The sequence below is a fragment of the Lactuca sativa genome, chromosome 1 (assembly GCF_002870075.4).
Source record: "Lactuca sativa cultivar Salinas chromosome 1, Lsat_Salinas_v11, whole genome shotgun sequence".
Classification (NCBI taxonomy): domain Eukaryota; kingdom Viridiplantae; phylum Streptophyta; class Magnoliopsida; order Asterales; family Asteraceae; genus Lactuca; species Lactuca sativa.
The window spans coordinates 139,213,556-139,238,510 of record NC_056623.2 but is presented as its reverse complement, the minus strand read 5'-3'; the positions used below and the strand labels follow the sequence as shown (position 1 = coordinate 139,238,510).

The 24,955-nt window shown below is 35.3% G+C and overlaps 1 protein-coding gene across 1 annotated transcript; it reads right to left on the bottom strand.

Moving 5' to 3' along the window:
* Positions 1 to 17,044: 17,044 nt before the first annotated feature.
* LOC111907305 (uncharacterized protein At2g34460, chloroplastic) lies at positions 17,045 to 19,367 on the bottom strand. Its single transcript, XM_023903078.3, has 5 exons — positions 19,140 to 19,367; positions 18,817 to 19,017; positions 18,634 to 18,753; positions 18,019 to 18,291; positions 17,045 to 17,228 (listed from the first exon to the last, which is right to left on the bottom strand). The coding sequence occupies exons 1-5, from the start codon at positions 19,272 to 19,274 to the stop codon at positions 17,064 to 17,066; spliced, it is 894 nt and encodes a 297-aa protein (XP_023758846.1). The 5' UTR covers positions 19,275 to 19,367; the 3' UTR covers positions 17,045 to 17,063.
* Positions 19,368 to 24,955: the final 5,588 nt, after the last annotated feature.

The following is a 24,955-nucleotide window of genomic DNA, read 5'->3' as shown; positions in this document are numbered from 1 at the left end:
TAATAAACTGAAAAAATATTGATCAAAGTTGAAAAACATAAATAAAATTTTGTAAATGAGTCATGCACACAGATCTTACATGAGATTGTTTTCACTTTTTAAGATTGTGATTGTAAGATTGGATCAAGATCGAAAGATCGTATCACAATGTCAAACTTTAAATTTTGGAGGATCAGTCCAAATTCCCAACATTAAGGAATAAGGAATAAGTGCTTGCCCTACAAGATGATATTGTCTCATAATCAAAATAATCCATTCACAAACATCAAAATTAAATCATGAGTAATAACTTTAAAACGAAAACTACAAATCTAAACCTAAGATTAGAAATGATACATCATTTGATTTCCTAATCTAAAGTAAAATTAGTCTAAATATTTAATTAAGATGATACAGAGCCTGAATGGAAATGATAAAATCCAAATATCACTTATATTAATTTAATTATTAAGATATAAACCAATTTAAAATATTTCTTAGATTAAATAAAACATCTAGAAAATAATAAAAAACTAAAATATCATTTTGTTGATGTTTTTATTAATATTTTAATATATCAGTATTATTAACGATCGTAAGATCATATTCATGATCTTGCGATCCTACATCGATCTTACCTTTAATTCGTTCATGTCAAGATCAAGATCTTTTTGGGATGGTAAGATCGTGCGATCCTACAATTACAATAGAAAATTTAACAACCTTTAATAATAGGTGTGAACCATATGAATCTCAAAATTAATATGCAATACATTTTACATACTCTACTTTTTATTTATGATGTCTGTATTTTATGATAGTTTGGAGTGCCTGTGGATGAAAAATAAAAATAAGTTTTGGAGTTCATAGCCTAGACGAGCATTTCTTTTTTAACTTTTTTTTGAACGGAAACAAAATATATTATAAATAAACAGCTAGCATGGAGCTAGCAAGCATACAAAATATTCAGAAAAGAAAAAGAGGGAATAAAAAGTAAAAGAGAAAAACAGTCGCAAACAATGCTAACATACAAACAACCCCAGCCAACCCTCAGATTCGGAGTTGTGGATATTGAGCATTTTGGTTGGTTTATTTTCATACCCAACCTGATTACACGACTTGTGAAACACCTGGAGGACCAATGGATCCCATTAAATTCGACCATGGCATTCTAAGATTGGGTCATTACATCACTCGATCCATCTAAACAGACTGCTTTTTTTCTTTCGTGCATTTATCCATAGGAAGGATAAGATTTGGATTTCCATTACTAATGTAGTATGGGATTTGGGATCATTGGAGTGGATCTTAAGATTTCTGAAACGCCATAGAACCCACATGTAAGTAAGGACTATAGCCTCTTGCACTTCAACAAATGATTTTAAATACAATGAGGTAATCTTGTGGTTACAAAAATCTTCAAGGGATGGAGGGTTTGACGGCAGAACTTTCGGTCAACTGCATAATTGGGACAAAACATGACATGCTATTCGACACTCAAAGAATAAGTGTTTTTCTTCTTCCGGGGCCTCAATGCAAAGTTTGCAATTTGAATCAGAGCCTAACCCATACTTGACCAGATTTACGAGTGTGGGAAGCCTGTCGTGACAGATTCTCCATGCCAAGATATTCAATTTCCCCGGTACTCAATGCAAAGTATGTTCCATTCCCAAGATGAGGGCGACTTGGGCAAAGTTTTTTTATCGATGTAATGGCGGTATGAGGCTACTGAGAACTTTTTAGAAGGATCAATAGTCCATTACCATTCACCAGATCCATGTTGATCAATTTAAAAAAAGTTACGGAATTGGAGATCATCCTTAGCTAGCATTTTTGGGAGGTTTGCAATATTACCCCAACAGTTTCCACGTCTAACTGCTCTTGCAGCATTTGTAAATCCCCTATCTGAACCATATATGGATATAATTACTTCCAGCCATGTACAATTGTTCGATGTTCTAAATCCACCACCATTTTGCTAGTAGAGCTTGATTTTGAGCTTTTAGGTTGTCTATACCGAGTCCTCCATGTTCAACGTCCGAAAGCACTTTGTCCCAAGCAATCCATGCCATTTTTCTTTTTTCTAAGTGACCACCCCAAAAGAACCGCATTCTAATTTTCTCTAGGTTTTTTATGACACATGCAGGAGCTTTGTATAGTGAGAAGAGGAATGTCCCAAGACAGATTTGCATAGGATGAAACACCCGCCAAATGATAGATTCGTTGCTTTCCATTTTGATAGTTTGGAGCGGAACTTGTCAATTATCAGATTCTAATGTACAGCCCTGGACATAGAAGCACCCACCGGCAGCCCTAGGTAATTGAATGGAATTTGTCCGATCGAACAACAACAATTTCTAACAAGTTCTATTTCTGTGTTTTGGGCAGAAATTCTAAAGAATTTGCTTTTAGACATGTTTACCATTAAACCTGAAGAGAGTTCAAAGCATCTAAGAATTCTTATCAAGTTTCTGGCATTGCCAATTGACCAAGGACCAAGGAAAATCACATTGTCGGCATACTGTAGATGTGATACAGTTGGACCATTATTTGGGAGTCTAATGCCTGAAAAGATATTTTTTTTGAGACCTTTCTTCCATGGCTATGTTTAAACCTTCGGCAGTGATGATGAATAGAAACGGGGAGAGGGGATCTCCCTGTTTGAGTCGTTTCTCCATGGAGAATTCAACTATTGGGGAATTGTTAATTAACACTGATGCTTTGGCCGAATACAAACAACCTTTAATCCACAAGCACCATTTGTGGCCAAAGGCCATTTGGCTCATAATTGAATCGAGATATCCCCAATTAAGGCTATCAAAGGCCTTCTCGAAGTCCACTTTGAATATAAATGCTTTTTGTTTACTTTTTTTTGAGCCATGAGATTACCTCGTTCACAATAAGAGGGCCATCCAAGATGGATCTGTTTTTGATGAAGGCGGTTTGAACTGGCCTGATGACAGTATTGATTACCAGCTTTAATCTTTCAGCAAGTATCTTGGCTATTGATTTATACAAACAACTAATTAAGCTAATAGGGCGAAAGTCAACGAAGGTGTTTGGATTAGGGGTTTTCGGCACCAGTGTGATGAACGAGGAGGTACAACCAGGGTTAATTATACCAGAGGCTTCAAAGTGTTTGATTGTGTCACACCCCTGAACCAGACGGCGGAAACGTTCGGGGGCTCGTGTGACTAACAATTGAATTATCATCACAATGAATATACATGAAACATAACACATTCACCATCAACATTACATATAGCAACCATCATTATTCACATCAAGTACATTATTATAAATTACGAAAATTCAAAGTATTAATTGTACGATGAGTGATGTTACACAAAATAAATCTATACATACTTGAAAATCTTCCTGCTTAACGATTACTTGAGAATACAAGTTATTTTGAAAACGGTCAACATATATAATATTTGTGAGTTCATAAGTATGTTTGAGTAAAAGTCTTTGTATCTTTCGTAAAAACCCAGAAAATCCGATATTTTCTGTAAAATGTCTGAAAACGATGTGAAAATCAAGTATAAATGCATGTGTGAATTTCATAGTTGTAACATATATATGGATGTAGTTTAGATTTCTTGTATTGTAAGGAAGTGATAATTGTATATGAATACTTCCCCAGAAAATTTGATATTTTCTGATTTATAATAATGTCGAGGTTCTTGTATCGTTAAATAAGTTATTTTGTATTGACACAATCGAAGGGTTAATCTTCAAAATGTTAAATTTGGTATTGAATCTCAATATGAGCCGTTATAACCATAGATTATAATGAGTAGGTTGCCTGTCTTGGCATTTTTCCAAATGCTGGTATTTGCTCAAGGTTTTGTCGCCCTAGACTGGCCTAGTCTAGCTGTAGCGAACAACTAAGGCGTAGGGGGTCACCCCATATAGATCTATACACAAACTCTCGTTCTCCCTCCAGGAGACTCTGATTATAACTACAAGCTACGATTGTACACTCAAGGTGCCAATCGACACGTCTCACTAGATTCGTAACCTTTCGTACTATGTTTAATGTTTACGTGTATGTGGTATGTTATCAAACCCAAATGTACATATATAAGTATACGAAGTTCAATAGTTGTGTAAGGGTCTAGTTACGATCTACTAAGCATGTGAATTTCAGTCCAAGCCCAATTATCATGTAAATGGATCACAAAGGCCCAATAACATGTAAGTGGGTAATTTGGGCCCAATAGGCATGTAAATGGACCACAAAGGCCCAACAAACATGTGACCCATAACTCAGGCCCAAATTAACATGTAAATGGGTCGCAAGGCCCAATAAACAGGTCATGGAAAAATATTGGGCTCAATATACACTTGAATGGGCCCTTAAGGCCCATTGGCCACGTAATGTGAATATTAGGCCTAATAAAACTATTATCGATGTATTTCGTCCGTTCGTTATTGTTTCGTTGTTTATTTTAGCTCGTGGTTTACCAAATTTATTATAAAAGGTCTCCTTTTTCATAAGACAACATTTTTGGTCAAAAGCCTCAAATTTTCAATTAAGGCCCCAAGTTTTGTAAAAATGACACTTTAGTCCATAATTTGTAAAAATTTGTAATTTTGTCCATAATGTCTAGAAATTCACGGTTTTAGTCCAAAAATATATATTTTGATATTTAAGGCCCAGTTTTACAGAAAAGTGCATTTTCAGCCCCTTGTTTGTAAAAAATTACACTTTCGGCCCAATTTTAATAAAATTTACATTTTTGGTCCAATTTGGAAATAAATGTTATTTTCACCCCTAAATTTGGTATATTTACATTTATGACTCAAATTTTGCTCAAATAACTTTTTTAGTCCCAAAACTTTCCCTTTTTTGCAATTTTAGGCCCAAAACCGTGAGGCCCAAATGTTTGGCCTATTAAGCTAAAATTTACATTTTTGCCCATTTGGAAGGCATGTTTATCATAAAAATCCATTTTTATACAAGTAGAACCTGTTTGATCCTTTTAAAAACATATATGCTTTTTACCCTTATCTTTTGCTTTCTTGACAATTTTGACCCTTAACAAGTTTTTGCCTTAAATTTTTATCTTATACATATGCCACTTTTAACTTGATAATATGATGTATAAGGTGTCTTAGTTCATGGATCTTAACTCAATGTTACTTAATAAGTCGTGGTTTTATAAGATCTAACATATTTTTACAAAATAAACTAAGAAATCACACAAGACATGCATATAACACATAGATCTACACATTTTACTTGCATTCCCCCCTAAAAATAATGTAAAAACCGAAAATAAGGGGGGTATGAACTCACCTTTTCTTTGATGTTTCGATTTTTGAAGAAGAGATGAAGAGATTTTTGGTCCTGGCAACACCTTGATGTAGATTTCGAGCTTAAGAAGTTTTCTAGGAGTATGAGCACCAAAAGCTTGTTTAGAAGGAGTGATCTAACATGAGAAAGAAGTTATATAACTTGGATATGTAAAGACTTACCAAGAATGATGATTTTTGGTGGTGAAAACCTTATTGAAGATGCTCAAGATCTCGAAAATTAGAGAGGAAAGGAAGGAGTGTTCTTGTGAATGTTTGAGAGAAATTTGCAAATGGAGTGTGTGTGTGTGTGTGTGTGTTTATCTTTGGGCGATGGGAAGAAAAAGAGAGAGAAGGGATGAGTTGCATGGAAGTATGAGAAACCATGCCTTGTTACATGGTGAATAATATGGAGGTGGCACCTCCAAAGTCCCCCCACCCCCTATTTCATCTTTTTTTTTTTGTTAAATGGTGTTGGGCTGAGAGTTTCGGCCAAGAAGATAGGAATGTAATAGTTTGAGCCAATTAAACTTTAATTAAGATTTTTGGAACCTAATCATAAAATTTCCACCCCATTGGGCCCTTGGAATCACTTACGGCCCAACATAAGATAAAGGGATGGGTTTTAGGTCCATTAGGGTTTATTGGAGTGGTTATGGCTAAATAAGGCCCATTAGGGTTAGAATTAATCATTCTAGGCCCAAATGGTCCAAAATGTTATAGATTTATGGAAGTGGGTCCAATTAGAGCCCATTTAAGGGTCCTAAGCCCAAAATAGTTGAATTGAATACTTATTGGTCCATTAGGCCCAATAAGGAAATCCTAGCCCAAAATAGACTTAAATAGGGATTCCTAGGGTTTTCAGGTTCTTTGCTGAACATGAAAGGTGAATTTAAATGAGCACTGAGTGATATTTACTTTGAGTGTATGTTTTACAATGGTTGAATGGTTACACATGAATAGAATTTCCTAGCTAAAATGCTAGTTGTGACAGATTACCTGGTAGAAGTCATCACCAACAGTGTCCCAATGCTTCTTTATAAGTAAGAATGACATCCCATCGGGGCCCGGGGCCTTCTCTGAATGTCACACCCCCGAACCAGACGGTGGAAACGTCCGAGGGCTCTTGTGACTTAAATTGAATACCATCACAATGAATATACATGAATCATAACATAAACCATCACCATGCATTGAAATAATACAACTGATATTGTTTACATCCAGTACATTGTTTCAAACATTACAATTTCATAACATAAACTGTCTGATAGATATCATAAGCATAATATCCAGACATTACTTGGTACTTATTCTTCGTTTTACCTGTTACCTGAGAATACAAGTTAATTTTGAAAAACGTCAACATATGAAATGTTGGTGAGTTCATAAGCAATGTTGTGATAAAATGATTTGGTGTAGTTTGTAGAACCCAGAAAATCCGATATTTTCTGAAAAGATCAATGTTCTAAAAAAGTGTGAAGATCTATAAATATATGCTTGTTGATTTTCAAAACATGTATAATTGTTGAACTTCTGTAATGATCGCGCAAGTGAAAATGTTGAACTTCCCAGGAAAAACCGTTGTTTTCCCATTACATAAAACACAGTGAATTCTCAATTTGTTATACCGTCACGACGAATGATTTTTGATTACTCGGGTGGCTTTGGATTAATTAAGGTTTGTGAGTCATTATAATCATGCATTTGAAAATGACTAGTTTATAACTACAGGTTTCGAACGATCCTTAAAGGCGTCGCTCGTTACTACTCACTTAATCCAACAACCATGATTACTTTTGATTAACGTCCTGAATCTGTTTACCTTGATTACTCGTAAGCCTAACAAATGAGGAAAAAGGGAGTACGAAGTCCCGTTATATTCCGTGAGTTATTTAGGCTGTCGGGAATGCGAAAGGCACGTTGGCCCAACTCGCATTTGATTTCTTGACCTCACTAGCAATACTAATGGGCCACTAGGGCCCAATAACACATTAGAGCCATTGAAAGTCCTTTTACATGAAATCGGGTCATAGGAGGCCCAATAGCACGTAAGCATATTCCCTTTGGGCCCAAAGATCATGTTAATGGGCTAGCAAGGCCCAACAAGCATGATTTGAAACTTCCAAGCCCAATGTTTGTAAGTTTGCTCATCGTAGTTATCGCGTATTATTTAGATGGTTTGGTTTAACGCTTGTTGTTTTGTATTGATTCGAGACCGAATCACTTCGTTTGTAACGATATTTGTTGTTGAGAGTGTATTTGTTTTCCGTTTCGTCAGTAGTCGTGGATCTTGTATTTTGTATCAGTGAATTAATTTGTTTAAAAGTGGAATTTGACCTTTTCACTACCCTTCTTTTATAAAAATAACACTTTTGGTCCTTTTATATAAAAGAATTTCATTTTTAGTCCTTAAAACCTTTTCTTGATACTTTTGTATTATTTATTTGATGAAAACACAATTTTAACCCAAAATTTATTTTGTTGACAGCTTCATCCCTTCCAGAATAGTGTTTCTCGGTTAGAGCCCCTTTTTTCACAACTTTTACAGTTTTGGCCCAAAATCTAAAAACTTTACATTTTTGGTCCTTTTTGATAGTGAAAAGCATTTTTGACTCATAAAATGATTTTGTCATGCTAATTACCCCCTGTTTTATAGAAAGTTTCATTTCAGCCCCTAAAATTTATCATTTTTCGCATTTTGAGGCTTATTGGGCCGAAAAGCCCAAAATTAGCCCATTAAGCTAAAAATTTACATTTTAAGTCCCTTGAAAATTCTAATGTTCAGAAAAATGATTATAGAAACTGTTTTGACCCTTTTGACCTTCAAGAAACCGTGACTTGTCGATTTGTATCCCAAGTTTTGTATTTTTGACAATTTAAGCCCAAAAATGGGTTTTGTGTTAGAATATGTTCATCATGACCTTATAAGCTATTATTCTTGACTTGTTTAGTGTAAAATAGCTTAGATTATGTTTTTTTCCTTTCTCATGTCATAGATCTCGGGTTTACACCCCTTTTTGGTAACATATTCATCACAAAACACATGAAATCACACACATACATGCATCAAATCACACATAGCATACACATACACATAGATCTACATATTTTCTTGTATTCTCCCCCATAAAACTCATAAAAACCGAAAAGAAAGGGGTATGAAGCTCACCTTGAGTTGTGGTTTCGGTTTTATAGAAGATTTGGAGAAGTTTGGTGCTATTTTCGGCCCTAGCAAGTTCCTTGGATGGATCTCGAACTTAGTGGGTTCTAAGATGCAAGATCATGAATTTGAATGGATTAAGAGGTGATTTTTGATGAAAAGAAGTGAGTTAGATCATAGATTTAAGCACCAACTTATCTTGAATGATGATTTTTGTGGAAGAAACTCCTTGAAAAGCTCTAAATCTCGAAATTTTGAAGAATGAGTGCAAGTGTTCTTGAGAGAATTTGGAAAGAGTTGGAATGAATTTTGTGAGTGTGTGTGGGTGTCTCCTCTCGGCCGAGAATCAAGAAGAAGAAGAGAAAGAGTTTAGGTTACTATCTTAGATGCATGTTGGTCCATGCATGGAAGTATGTGGTGTATTAATGAGGTGGCAACCTTAAAAGTCAACTCTTCCTCTCCATTTAGTGTAGTTGGTCCGAGAGAAGGTGAAAGGAAGAAAGAAAATTGGGCCTTGTGTGCTTAAGCCCACATTATGGTTCAATTAGATAGCTTTTGGCCCAAAGTAAATCAAGAAATGATTTTTATGGCCTATTAGGGCTAATTAGGTTAATTATGGCCCAATAAGGTTCATTTAGGTTTTTATTTCATTCTAGGCCCAATATGGCCCAAAATATTTAAAATATATGGAAGTGGGTCCAATTAGAGCCCATTTAAGAGTTCTAAGCCCAAGATAGTCAAATTGGAAGCTTATTGGCCCATTGGGCCCAATAAGGAAATCCTAGTCCAGAATGGACTTAAACCGGGATTTCTAGGGTTTCCAATTCTTTGTTGACTATTTGCAGTGCTTGTATGAAGTGTTTGATTGAAATTCTGTTGTTATTGAATAAGCATCCTACATGCTTTCACATTGTTGGTTCACATTTGTTATCATTATTCAATGTTTACAAGGCATCAAAATTCCTAGTTGTGACACTGAACCACAGTAAAAAATTGCATTTTTCACTTCATCGTAGGAGATAGGAGCTTCAAGGTTTTCGCTTTCAAAGATTGACAATCTACGAAATTTGTTACTGAGGAAAACCGGTCTTGTTTTATTCTGCTCTGTGAACTTAGAAGAAAAGAATTTCACTGCTTCGTGTTTTATTTTTCTGGGTCCGTCACCCATAGGCCATTGATTTTTATCCCATTTATACGTTGAGATCTCATATTCTTGTTGATTGATCCGTGAAAGAATCCCATGTTTTCTTCACCCTCAAGATCCCATTTTGACCTTGATTTTTATTTGAGATCAAGCAGGCGAGAAGATTTAATAATCATAATTTTTTGTTGTGCATCTCTCCTGACCGCCAATGTGGCTTCATTGATTAACTCTGATTCAGCAATGATGTCAATTTCATCAATCTTCTTTGAGAGTTCTTGGATCTCAACTCTATTTGAGGCATTGATGTATTTTTTTTCTCTAAGTTTTGATTACTTCCTTCAAATGTTTAAGCTTGTTTGCTACTAAGGATAGTGGGAAAAGGGATAACCTAGAGTCATTTGGGTTTATGCACCAGCCGTCTATGATTATATTGCAGAAGCTCGGGTCAAGAAGCCAAGAGTTAAAGAATCTGAATGGGTATGGACAACTATGAGAAGAAAACTACCAAATTTGGAATCCATATATGCACAGACGGCCATTTTGTGATAGTTTGTATATGCTTAAATGACTAATTTTGGAGTCCACAACATGAGTGGGATTCTAGGCATGTAGGATGAGAGTGGACACTAGGCCAAAAACGAATCACAAGTTACCAACAAACCATTTGTTATTAATTAAATCAATATCGTAAAAATATCGAACTGTTTATTTTTGTTCATAAAATATCATTAAAATAATAATGTTTTTTTTTTGTTTTGTTTTTTTTTTGTAACACATTGTTTCATTTACGTAACTTATGATAATACATTTTAAAGACAATGATGTTTTATAGAAAAAAAATTGTTACCAAATTATAACATTGATGTTTAAATATTTTGAATTTCTTTGGCTTTTTGACTGTTTGAAGATTTTGTCTTTTAAATAATTTTTGTTTTAAATCTATTTTTAGAAAGATAAACAACAAATTAAAAAATTAAAAAGCCACTGGGAATCTGGACACCAATACAAAGAATAGATAACTATGAGAAGAAAACAACACCAATCCAACACATGAATGCTCAAAGAACATATAAGGGGAAGAACTCTGAGCAAAAAACAATAAAGGTCTTCAATTCCAATCAAACACATGTTTTAAAATCCAGTTTTTAGTTGATCTAGTGAGTGTGAAGTGAATGGGGTGAACGAGTCATGAGTCAACCCGATTTTCAAAATTTTCTTTCATTTTATATATTCCTCACATCAAATAATGAACAACCATTTTAACCATTAAGTATTAAACTATTGATTATAGAAACTCAAAACAAACATTTAAATAGCTATTAAATATTGATTCAAAACACACGATTAACCAATTAACCTGTATGTATTAAATAAAAGGTAATACCATTCAATTCACTCTTTATTTTTACATATATTAAAGCACTAGTTTATAACTCGTGGAACCACTGTTATAAAACTAGTTAGATTTTCATAGTAAAAAAATCAAAATTATTAATGAATTATTTTAATTAAATTGTTAATTAAAAGATATTTTTTAGTTATATAAAATTATAATCGTTTATTTAAATAAATACGAGACTTTATAACTTTTATTAATGTTGTTTTAATGTTTATTTTAATGTTATTAATTTAATGTAATTAAAATAAAAATTTTAAAATTTGAAATGGAAAATCTTGACAAATAACATGACATTAATTAGGGGACCTAATACAATGACACATGACAAAAAAATAATAAACTTATTCTTTTATTAGAATAGCGACTAGACACCAAACCAATGAGGTGCCATTAATAAAAGTTGCAATAATATAATTTACACTAAAAACAACATGGATTTTAATAAACTATAAGAACAACACCAATATAAAAATAGTAAATTAGCATCCATACATTAGAAAAATAGTCAAACTTTCTCCATCTCAAAATTATGGTCGATTTTTACTTTTTGATTTGTACTAAAATAATAGTTCACTTCTAAAAATAAATAATATTTTTATCAAAATATTTCATCATTAATAGTTAACCAACTAATCATTTAATGAAATATTAAATACAAAGTAATCACAAAAGTTTCATGTTATTGTATAAAGTTAGTGATAATTAATGTTTTCTTAATCTGTGTATTTTTTTTGTTTGTGGACAATAATTTTGAGACGGAAGGAATATAATGTAAGTATCATAAATGAAAACTGTGTGGGCTTCATGGTGTGATTGAGACAAAATGGAACATGTGAAAAAGACTCAAATCAACCAGAAGCAAAATCATCATAATTCCGAAAAGATTTTTTTTCCTTTTTTAATTAGCCATAGCGTCACACCAACTAATAAAGAGAAAACGCAGGGACACGTGTTTATAACCGAACTAGGTTATAGCCCGTGGAAACCACGGTTTGGCAAAATAATTGAATTTTTATAGTAAAAACTTATAATTATTAATGAATTATTTTAAATAGAGTATTAATTAAGAGATTTATGTTTTTATTTATGTAAAATTATAATTGTTGATTCAAATAAATATGTAAAATTATTTTTCAATATATATTAGTCATTTATTAGCTTTTAATTAATAAAAAATTGATTTTGTATAATGAAATGTTAAATAAATTATAAAAATAAAACAAGCACGAGTGGAATAAATTATAATTGATATATGGCAAAGAAGAAAATTAAGTATTTGAAATAAAAAAAATATGAAAAAAAATACAAAATTACAACTAAAAATTAACAATAAAGTTTTATTAAAAATAATAAAAAAAAAAAAGACGTTATAAGAAATAATATTCTAGAAACTACTTACAAATTTATAAAAACTTCTTTATACACAACATTAGAAGTTTTTTGTAGGTCTACCATCCTTATCTAAAATTAACAATTTTAATCTTTCTCTACTTTTAACTCTAGATAAAGCAACATATAATTGGCCATGTGTAAAAACCGGATCTTTGAGAAACAAACCAACCTTAGATAAAGACTGTCCTTGACTCTTGTTGATTGTCATTGCAAAACAAACGGCTAATGGAAACTGTCTTTTTTGGAATTTGAATGAGATTTTTTTTTTCAGATGGTGTTAAGTACATTCTTGGAATAAAGGTCCGATTCCCAATATTACTTCCAGATATGATAACTGCTTCAATAACACGTTTGCCCAAAGAGATCACCTGTAGTCTAGTGCCATTACATAAGCCATTTTTTTGATCAATGTTTCTTAGCAATATAAGTCATGTAAGAATTGTCATACTATTTGTGATGATTTTTTTTGCATACCTATATGTGTGGGTTGAACAACATATTGACTGATATTATGATTCATATAATTATTGTAATAAAAAAGAATATTATATGTATAATAACAAAAGAGTTATGCATACCATTTGATATATTGGATAGTGGAGTCCTACAATTGATATTTGCAGAGATTGCATGGGATTACAAAATGCAGAGTATTGTCTGTTATTTGATAACGATGTTCGACCATTATGCTGACTGCTAAAAAAAGCTGGAAAAAAAATTATAACTTATGATTTATATAATTATTGTAATGGATAATAATATTGAATGTACAATTACAAAAGAGTTATGCATACCATTTGATATATTTGATAGTGGAGTCCTACAATTTATATTTTCCGGAGATTGCATTGGATTACAAAATGCAGAGTATTGTCTGTGATTTGATAACGGTGTTCGACCATTATGTTGATTGATAAAAAAAAGCTGAAAAAAAAATTATAACTTATGATTCATATAATTATTGTAATGGAAAAGAATATTGTATGTATAATAACAAAAAAAGTTATATATACCATTTGATATATTGGATAGTGAAGTCCTACAATTTATATTTGCAGGAGATTGAAAGTTTGAAGAATTATATCGAGGAAAGTTTTCAGAGTTAATGTGTTCCTTGTGAGAAGAAACAGATGTGACTTTATTTGAAGAGTTTATATCTTGACGATGAGTGATGATATTGGCTACAAATAAGTATAAATGTAGTTAATATTGTAAAAATATATAACGGCAAAGAAATTTAAAACTTGGTTGAAATATTTAACAAAAAGTATATGAAATAATTACTGTTCTCAAAAGTGTGAAAAAATTGTGCAGTAAATGAACTATTTTATGAATCTGTATAACATAATTATTTAATATGATGAATTACAATAAGTACATGCAAATACATATATCAATATCATAGTGCACATGATTAAAAAATATATATTTTTTCAAATACCTATATTTAAAAAATAGTATTTATAAAATCTGATGAATACAATAAATATAAGTATACAATTTTTTAATTTTAATATATTGTTTTTGTTGGTAAAAAATCAGATTTTATTGTCTGATTGAAATACATAAAAGTGATGTTTCTATTAAGTAAAAAAATTAAAGTAATAGAAATCCCATTATAAGACCCACGACTCCTATGTCCCACCCCCTGTACCTGTTCAGTAACATAAATCGCATATTATTGAAACAAATTAGAAGCCCTAGTTATCAACTTACACAAAATTCCCAATTCCGGCACCAGAAGCCACATTTGCTGCATCTACATTTCTCAGATACAGATTTATGTCTAGTTCGAAAATAGGTAAAGAGTTATCGTTTACACACTACCTACAACTATTTAATTGCTTCTACACATAACCAAGTAAGCACAAAGAAATGAAGCTACACCTAAAGAGGGGAGAAAGTTTTACGGAATAGTGAATGAAATGCAGGAGAAGCGAAACACACGTCGTATGGTGTTATTAAGTAGGTTCTGATGACGGGCTAACGACGTCGTATGGATGTGAACGGAGGTGAGGAGTTGGGACTTGGGAGACGACCAAAAATCAAGAACTTTGAAACGACGAATGGAGACAGCAAGATCAGTGATCGTGGAAGGCTGGTTGTGAAATAAAGCACGAGGTAGTTTCAAAACTTTTAGCAAGTATAAGTTTAATTTTTGAATTTCGAAATTGCTAAAAATTAGGGTATTTTAGTACAAATTCATATAAGGAAAGGAGTTAACCAAATCAAGGTGTAAAGTTTAAGCTTTTATACTAAAATAAAATGAAACTTTACAGTTCCATAAGATTAGAAATGACGTGTATGCCGATTCATTATTAGTCCTCAAAGAATTAGAACTGGTACAGGTTAAATGCAGATTGTTATTCGTACGAATAACCATGAGAGATATTGATAATATACTTGTGAAATTTATAGAAACAACCATTCTTTGGATACCGATTTAACTTTGATTTTGTGACGAAAATGACCCTGGTTTACTTTAAAAGTGAGATTTGTGTTCTTATGACTCAAAAAGTATTCATAAAATGGGAATTTCAATAAAATATGCTTGAAAACAACTATTCTTTGGATTCCAGTTTAACTTTTATTTATTGACAAAATGCCCATCATTCACTTTTGGAAGTGAGATTTGTATCTTTTATGCCTCACAACTCCATTTTTTTAACAAAAATTAAGTTCCATAATATTATCCTGTGAAGAATATGTGGATTTTAAATTTTGTTCCCAAAATGCCCCTTGCTAAAACTCACACCCACTTCCAAAAATGCTACATGGACTGTCATTAAGTTAAATATATTAATTTCAGGTTATTTCCCATTACGAGAAAATGACAAAAAAAAAGAGATTTATTTTTGACCAGTGTTATTCTATTCTAATATCAATAATTAAATGTATAAAATAATTAAGATAAATATTAATAGTTGTTAGGCAAAATTTTAAAATACTCTTCTGACTAAAAAGAAAATAAACCAAAGCGTGATACACATAAACATACCAATATACTTTCATTTATTTGACTATTTTAGCATCAAAATTCATTTCTTTCTATTACAACATTGCACTTTGGAAAACATATCCATTTCTAGCATTATAACTTTTTTTTTCTTATTAGGATATTATACCTTGAAAAATCTATCCAATTATGAACTCATGGCAGGTTGATCACAACAGTAGACATCAAAAATGATATTTTTAGTTCAAAGGCTACAAGTAGATTGCCAATGCACAAAATCTCAGACTAGGATGGATTGACAAATTGAAGTCTAATATGTTATCAGAGGATGTATTATACATCCTCCATAGTCCACTTTTGTATAGTTCATCTCTTACTTGATAATACAATCAATTATTATCTATAATTAAGCCACTGTTTGCTTTCCTCTTTAATTATTTTGTTACATTCTCCTAGCCAAAAAGTATATTGTAAAATTGCGTGTAGTGTATTTTATTTTAAAGCAATGGGATGTGAAGTTGTGATTGACAATCGAAAAATAGAGTGCAAAAAAACAAAACATAATGCATGAAAGAGAACCGATTTCTAGATGTACAGAAAATAATACAGGACTAATACATATACTAATAAACTGATGATAGAAACAGATGGAAGAAGATAGAAACAGATGATAGAAACAGATGGAAGAAGAAACATGAATGAAGAAATATAGATAAAAAAACATACCTGAGGTTTTGAAGTTGAAGCCAAAGCCGAGAGTTCAAAGAGGAAGAAGGAGAAGGCCGAAGATAACGACGAACCGTGTTTTTCAATTCGTATTGCAGGTATATATTTGTATATTAAGTATAAGAAAATCGTCCCAAATCTAGATAATATTAAGAGATAATATCATTATCACTTTAATTACAGAATTGATTGCTGGAATATGTATATACGAATGTAAATTTCCTTATTAAATGTCGGATTATTAGCTGGACAGCTTTTACGTAATTGTAATACCATATTTAAATTTAAATTTTGAATTGTAAAACAAATGGAGCAAGACCTCTGTTAAGCCGACAGTTGTCATCATTTAAATACAGTGACACGTGGCGATTTGATGACACGTGGCTAATGGAGGAGGAAGATTTACTCTTTTATTAAGAAGGGTAGAGGGTAGATTCACCATCTCTCAGTTTTGCTCCAATATCATATCATCATCTAATAGGAGAAAAAACTACATTTCCCTTTGATTTAAACACCCTTCAAAGAAAATCGTTTCTCTTTACAGGAGCCCATTTAAACACTTGAAAACGAATGTTGTGTTGCTGCCTTCAAATTTGACAATTGCTTTCTACATTTTGCAATTTGACAAAAATTTATTTCGTTTTAATTATTGAAGTGTTACATAAATAGGTCTTATAACTTCTATATCTATTTTGCATAATTATGTAGTACTTTGTTATGTTATAATCGAGTCCCAATCTAATGTGTGTTTTAATATACACCAAACAAACAACAATACAAGATCGTCTGTTATATTTTATCTTTGTCATATGCTGTCATGTCATGTATACATGACCACCCCATATATATGTATGCACATAGACTAGTTGTCCTAAATAGTCTAAAGAAAAAAAACAATCTTTTTTAGGAAATGACATGAAAGCCCATTTTTACCGAATTATGAGTTAGGTACAAATGACCGTATAGAATAACATACAAAATATATTATAGTACGATAAATAAATTATCGCTCTTTAATGGAACTGAAAAGTTCCTCAAACGACTTTTTAGGAGCTTCAGTTCGAGCAACTATCTCCACGACTTTGTAAGAAGATTGCGGTTGAAGCAATGCCTCAACCGCAACTTCAGCTACCTGGTCTCTAGATATCGATCCTTCAGATAGCGTATCCTACACAGACTTTCACTTGTTAGGTCAAAATACTCAAATTTAGCATGCACATTTGACATAAATTCAATTAAAGGTTTCATAGAAAATTAAAATAACTAGTATGCGGTTACATTGTCATGTATTATTTTTACTACATTACTTCTTTTTTAATTAAAATTTAGTAGCATGTTTGATGAAAACCAAATAAATAAATAAAAATAAGACTAGAAACTAAAAAATCCGACTGTTTGTTTTTCCTAAAGTCAAAAACCGTACGTTTGATTCACATGTTCAACCCTATTTTCTAGGGCTATCTTTTATGATGAGGATGGGGACAGTTTTGTCTTTCGCATAGACGAGAGATCAAGAACAAGTCTCTCTCCCATTTTTTGGCAGGATAAAAAAAATACAATTTTTGTCTTAATGACATCAGTCTCTGCTCTCCGGTCGAGGACATGTCAAATACAGTACAACCTATTCTGTCATGTCTTGTACTACATAACAAACGGGGCCGTAGGCCCCGTTTGTTAAGTATAAGACAGGACAATCATATTTCCACTGCATTTGACATGCACTGGTCTAGTACCGAAGATAGAGACTGATGTCATTAAGACAAAATTTGTATTTTTTTTTATCCTACCAAAAAAATGGGAGAGGGACTTGTTCTTGATCTCTCGTCTATGCGAAAGACAAAAATGTCCCCCTCATCCTCTTCATTTAAAAATAGCCTTAGAAATCTTTTCGAATCGAGTCGTTTATAAATAACCGAATTTTCAAGAAAGAGATAGGATGTGCAAAAGACGTAAATAACCTCTGGTTCCATGACAACGTTGCCATTTGGCGGGTCATTTTTTAAGCCTCCTGGTCTTATGATCGTGTAATTGATACCGGATTTTCGTATGTATTGCTCAGCTTGAAGTTTGGCTACCAAAACAAGCCCAAATGCATTTAGGAATACATAAGCTGGATTAAGCAATTGACCCATTGCAGCACCGTTGACCAATATTGAACTCACAAGCACAAATTTAGTCACACCGAGCTTCCGACATGCTTCAACTAGGTTCACTGTCCCATAATAATCAACCTGAAAAACCATCATAGCAATGTACTTTGATTGTATAAATAAATAATTAATTCAACCAAGAAATTTACAATATAATAATTATCTGATTAAAATATTTAATAATTATTAACTAGAGACAAATAGGAAACTACCAATTCAATTTCCAACAAACTTTAACTAAAGCTAAAAGTCTTCAGATTACCAAACCCTAACATTTAAAAATTCAAATTCAACTAACTTTAACTAATTACAAATCCAACTCAACCAACAAACCTAACAATTAAATATTGATAGAATGAAATGCAACAGAAAGAAGCTAAATAAACCCTAATATATTGGGAACACCATTGACAAAGAACTGACCTTCCATGGAGCCAACAAGTCCCATGAATACTGAAAGCCAGTAGCACATACGACAGCATCTGAATCATCTCCAATGGCTTCCGCTAACTTCTCTGAACCTTCTGTGACATCTGCTTTCACCTGAACTTAGAAAAAATGTGTTCAATTTGGCTCATTTGGGATAAACAATTTGATGTTACTTACGATTTGAAGATCTTGATTGAGATTTGGAAAGATTGTTTTAGCCTTCTCGGCATCACGCACACCGGCCTTCACGGCAAAACCCTTTGCAAGTAATTGCTCGACGATTCTCTTCCCAGTTTTTCCGGTGGCTCCCGATACGAATATCTTCTTCTTTCCGCTCTTACCCACTTCTATTTCCGCTGTAATTTCACTTCTTTCCATCTGAAAACATCAATCGCATACATTAATTAGCAGAATTTTACGATATTCAAAGAGTTTCGTAAGAATGTGAAATTGGAATGTTTTGATGGCAGGAGATTGGGGAAGTGATGAAATGTACTAACCTTGGTTGATTTGATGTGAAATTGGTGGGGTTTGAAAGGGGAAATGATGGAATTAGAGAAGGGTTTGGTAGTGGTGATTGTGAAAGCGTGAAAGAAAGAGGTTCTTAGGAGGAACATTGGGGATGAATTGGCCATTGATTTCGTGTTCAAGTTTTATTTGGCGAATGGCGGTTTCCGATTGATGTCCGCCACATGAGTTGGTTGCGGCTTCTCAATTCTCATAAGCTTTTTTGACGTTAAAACGTGGGTTAATGGCGGCCAATAAATCCAATAAAAAATAAATAAAAGTAAAAAATATTTTTTTTTATTTGAGAAATATGGTTGTTTAGTGTTTTTTTTGAAATGGCTTAGGGTGCGTTTAGTTGCGGAAAAATGGACCGTTTTTCGAAAAAAAATTTCAAGAAAAATGAGAATTTTGAAAACGCGTTTAGTTCGTCTATTTTTCTAAATTTTTCACGGAAAATAAAAATTTTCCGTTTTCTAAAATTACAAAGAGGTTGGAAATTTTTTGAAAACTGATAATCATTGTTTTCCACATTTTTCTAATTCCAAAAAAATTTCTAAAATATAAACACATACCCACTCCCACCCCATCCACCTCTACCTACCACCACCTTAACACCCCCACCCACCCGTACGCACACACACACCAACCCACAAACACACACACACATACATACCCACACCCACACCCACACTCACCCACAAACACACACACACACATACATACCCATACACACACTCACCCACAAACACACACACACACATACACCCACCCACCCACCCACACACACAAACACATACCCACCAGTGCACCCATACACGCACAAATACACTCACACACATACCCACCCACACCCCTACAAACACACGCACATACACACACACAAACCCACACCTACCCCCACCCCCACCCTCACAGACACACACACCCACACACATATAAACCCACACCTACCCCCACCCCCACCCTCACAGACACACACACCCACACCCACACAAATCCACACCTACCCTCACAAACACACACATACACACACACAAACACACACTCGCACCCCCACCCACCCAACACCACCACCACAATCACCGACCTACCATCACCATCACCATCACCACCACCACTAACCCATCACTAGCACCACCACCACTACTGCCACCACCATCACCACCACTGACACAATTGCCGCTGCCACCACCATCGCCTGGCATCACCACCACCACCAACCCGCTATCGTCACCGCATAAGTTTAACTAAACGCGTTTTCTAAATTTTTCAATGAAAAATGAAAACGGAAAACAAAAAATGAAAAATGAAAATTGTTTTTCTGTAACTAAACGCAACCTTAATAACTTATTGATTTTAAAAAAAAAAACCAATAAATTAAAAAATGTTTGGCTAACTTTAGACTTTTAGTTAAAAAAATGGAACTCATCAACCCAATACCAAGAGCAAACCAATCAAAACCCAAAACCAAAATATAAAAACAATAATCTAACGGTTTCAAAAACAGAAGCATGAACATTCGAGCATTTGCCTTTCTTTTTATCGATAATTTAATCATTCTACTTCTAAGTACTGAAATTAATGTCTATTAGTATGGCTAACAGAAGCTAAGATTAAGCTGAAAATTAGAAACATATTTGAACCCTAAACTTCAAAAAGAAATGTAAAGTGTCGATTTAAACACAAAGCTGAAATAAAAAATGAAAATGTGTGTATTGTATAGAGATGCACCTGTGATTTGTTTGTCGAGATAAATCGAAAGAGATGGAGATGTTGCAGTTGCAGTTTTGCAAACCACCTCACTTCAACAATTCATCTTCCATCCCATAACTTAATTGGCTTAATTGATTATGCCATTGTCATTCGTCATTTGTTGTGGTGTTAGTTAGTCGCTGAGAGACAGAAGTAGGGAAAAGCCATGAAGGAGTTGGGTATATATTAAAAATAAATATTAAATAAAAAGTAGGGTTATTATGGAACCCAAACCGAAACCAAAACCAATTTTGTTGCAGTTGCAGCTTTGCAAACGACCTCACTTCAACAATTCATCTTTCATCCTATCACTTAATCGTTTTAATTGATTGTGTCATTTTAACATCCCAAAAATCCGTACCAAAAATTTTCTTTAAATCATTACCAAAGCCATATTCATAAAAACATATCATAAGTCATAACATGAATTCCAAGTATCATTTCCAAAACATATTTTCATTATCAGAGCAAAACATTCCCAGGCTGTCTAATCTATGGTGTGTGCCATGCGATCACCCCGAGCTCTTCCCTCCGCTACCGGAAGTACCTGAAACCAAAACTGAAAACCGTAAGCACAAAGCTTAGTAAGTTCCCCAACCTACCACATACCAAACACAAGATCGCAAACCGAGAGTACTGGGCCACACCCTCTACCTCGGGCCTCGCCCGCTACAACAGGCCCCGCCTGGCTTCGAGCCTCGCTCAGATACAGATCTGTTTCGCTTAGGCCTCGCCTATCACTGGGCCTCGCCCGCTAATGTCTACTAACACATAACATATCACAACACATAAGCTAAACAATACTACTGTATCTTGTTCTAAGGCCTCACATATCTTGGGCCTCGCCCCTGTCCTGCTACTGTTGAGTCATGGAACCCCTTCCATGCTCCTACTGGTGGTGAGATACGGGCCCGACCCACACTCACTCTTTTCCTAACTTGGGCCTCGTCCCTACTCTGCTACTAATGAGATATGGAACCCCGTCCACACTCTGCTGTTGGTGAGATACGGGACCTCGCCCGTACTCACCTCCCTACCAAGCTCATACAAGTATCAAACAGACAACAAGTATACTCTATCATGCAAACCATTCATGGGCACTCGCCCGCTATCAATGGACCTTGGTCCCAGATATCATACTAGCATACAGTGCCTAGGGCTAACCCCCGTGTCTTCCTACTCATAACTACATGGGCCGGCATTGTGGCCTTAGACCCATCAACACAAAGGGAAAATCACCTGGTACTGCTGAACTTGCTGGAAATCCCTCTGGCCGCTGACTAACAACTCTCTCTAAACTGCTGCTCCACTAGCTCCCCGAGCTACCAATATCAATATAACACTTAGTCTAACTGTCCTCCGATAGTCAACTAATTCCACTCTGGTCAAAGTCAAAGTCTTGGTCAAAGTCAACCTTCCAGGTCAACCCTACTCGCTGAGTCTGCCTATTGACTCGTCGAGTTCATACGCTAAGAATTCTTTCATTCGCGACTCGACTCGCAGAGTCTATCGATTTTCGAGTCCTGTCCTGTCCAACTCACTGAGTTCCCACTCAACTCACTGACCCGAGTCTTAACTCGAAGGGTTTGGGGTTTCGTGACTTGACTCGCCATGCAGGGGCTCCAACTCATAGATCCACCTTTCCCAAGTCTATTCCTCACATAAAGTTGCAAAGTTTATGTGAAACCAAAGAGATATGGGCTTAAAACACTCTAGGGCTAGGTTTTGTGACCAAGGGGCTTCACCAACAACTTATTGGCATAAACTTTATGGCTTTCGGGATCCTTAATAGCCTAGATCTGAGGTAGCAACCTCAGATCTACTCCAAACTCGAAATAACCTCCTCCATACCCAAAAATGCCCAAATCTCAACCATAAGATAGATCTAAATGCAACACGGTCAGCTTATTACCTCAAGGGATCTGAAAAGCCACACCAACTGTGTATCCAAGGCTTCCTCTTGCACCACTATGAACCTCTTTCTCTTCCAAGCTTCCAATCACTTCACCAAGGCTAGATCTTGCTCAAAAATGGATATGGTGGCTAGGGTTTGGTATTCTGGGTGAGAGAGACTATAAAGGAACCCTAGGGAAGAGAATGAGATGTTTAAATAGGGCACCAAGTCCCAAATTTAGGGTTTCCTTCTTCAGACTGGACTCGCCGAGTCCTCTTTGCCGACTCGCCGAGTCGGTTACTTAATCGATCCCCCGGATCCCGCTCTGACTCGTCGAGTTCCTCCCTGGACTCGACGAGTTGACCCTTTGACTTAAGGTTTTCTTTCCTTTCTTGGCCTTTCGGATTTTTAAGTGTTACAACTCTCCCCCACTTAAACTAAACTTTGTCCTCGAAGTTTGCTATGGCCAACTGACCTATGATCTGCCCCCAACACTCTGTCTGGGAAACCTAACACCCGCTGGCTACCTCTTTTGGACTTTCGCATGACCATTTTGACTATCATTAATCCTTGCGAATAAAAATCTTGGGTCATCCCTAACCCTGAACATTCTGGGAACACAACTTACTCAACTGACAAATCTTCTGATACTCCCCAAGTACTTATGCTGAACACCCTAGGGGTTTACCCATTTCTTTCCCTGTGCGATTTCTTGCCTTTCCAAGGCAACGTTCCATAACCACCTACTTCCTTTGTCATTGTGAAGGTCCTATCCTTCACCAACTCCATTACCCCCCCCCCCCCCCCCCCCCCCCCCCCCCCGCTACTTCCTGTACGGGTCTTTACCGCCAGTGTCCGCTGGACACTTCTTACTACTATAACTTAGTGCTGAGCACCCCTCGATCAACTAACTGAATTCCACCATAGACTGCTTACCATCACTGCCACTGACTGAAAATCTCTGCTGTCCCTTATCTGCCTTCCGGATGAACCGAGACCACCCTGGTCCCTACTGATCTATCAATATCTGGATTACTGGCTCCCACCGGTCGCTAGCCCCAACACAAACTCCTAGTCGCTCCCAACGACTTCCGAAGAAACTTAGGCTATCTAATACTGCCCCCTCAACTCTGCCACTCTGGCGTTACAAATCCTGGGATCCCCGATCCCCCTAACTCGACCTTAAGGTCCTTACCAGGTCCCACCTGTGCTACTAAAACTCACGGGCATCGCCCACGGGTCTCACTCGACTATACTACTGAGCAACCCTGCCCTCAGGTCTCACCTATACTGCTACTCTCATACGGGCCTCGCCCACGGGTCTCACCCATCTACATCCTAGAGCGGCCTTTCCCCAAGTCCTACCTCTCTAGGGCTATGTAGGCAAGCTCCATACTATTCTCATCCACTTACTCATCCCTGATCCCCACCTTGATCACTAGCTAACTAAGCTGCTAGGGAATGCTACTGCTTACCCGTAGTCTTACAACACCTCCCACCACTAACTCGCTGCTAGAAAAATGTTGCGGCTCTCCCGCCGCTCTACAATGCTCTACATGCTATCTCTGCTACTGGCCACTATCACAAAAGCATCCCATGCTAACTGTTCTCAAGATCCTCATTCCAACTCTTTCGAGTCCTACAGGCGATCCTCCAACCCGAATTCCCAACCCGATACTAACCATCTTGATTACATGAACTAACTGTTGGGAAGTCTCTCAAACTCCCAACGCTGAACTCCTTAATCCATCAATCACTGTGCTACTTCTTTTCCTTCTCAGAGGTTGTGTATTTATTCTAGATCTGCGTGCTCTTACCCTTGTACATTCGGAGGGTTCTCCCCCACTTTAATCCTGCCTACCCCACTACTCAATGCTTGAGAAGAATTTCCGATCTTTTCTGCTATACCGCAATCAATCTGCTGGAGAACCGAGCTTGCCATAGCTAGGGATCCAACTGATCCATCACCCAATAACACCTTACCGAATCTAGCAGAACACCACCAAGTCCCATATAAGCATGATATAGTTACTGCATCCTAGGTAACCTGCTTCCATAGGGCACAACCCCTAACTACCATTTTAATATCCAAGGCATACAGATGGCATATATCTTACTCACAATCAGGCCACCCTATTCTAAAATACTCGTACCAATAACGAT

Bases quoted from the DNA above. Each gene is read 5' to 3' on its own strand.
- LOC111907305 (XM_023903078.3), bottom strand. From the start codon at position 19,274: ATGGCCAATTCATCCCCAATGTTCCTCCTAAGAACCTCTTTCTTTCAC. The intron at 19,018-19,139 runs GTTAGTACATTT...TGATGTTTTCAG, and splicing joins TTCACATCAAATCAACCAAG to ATGGAAAGAAGTGAAATTAC. The intron at 18,754-18,816 runs GTAAGTAACATC...TTCTAAGTTCAG, and splicing joins TCAATCAAGATCTTCAAATC to GTGAAAGCAGATGTCACAGA.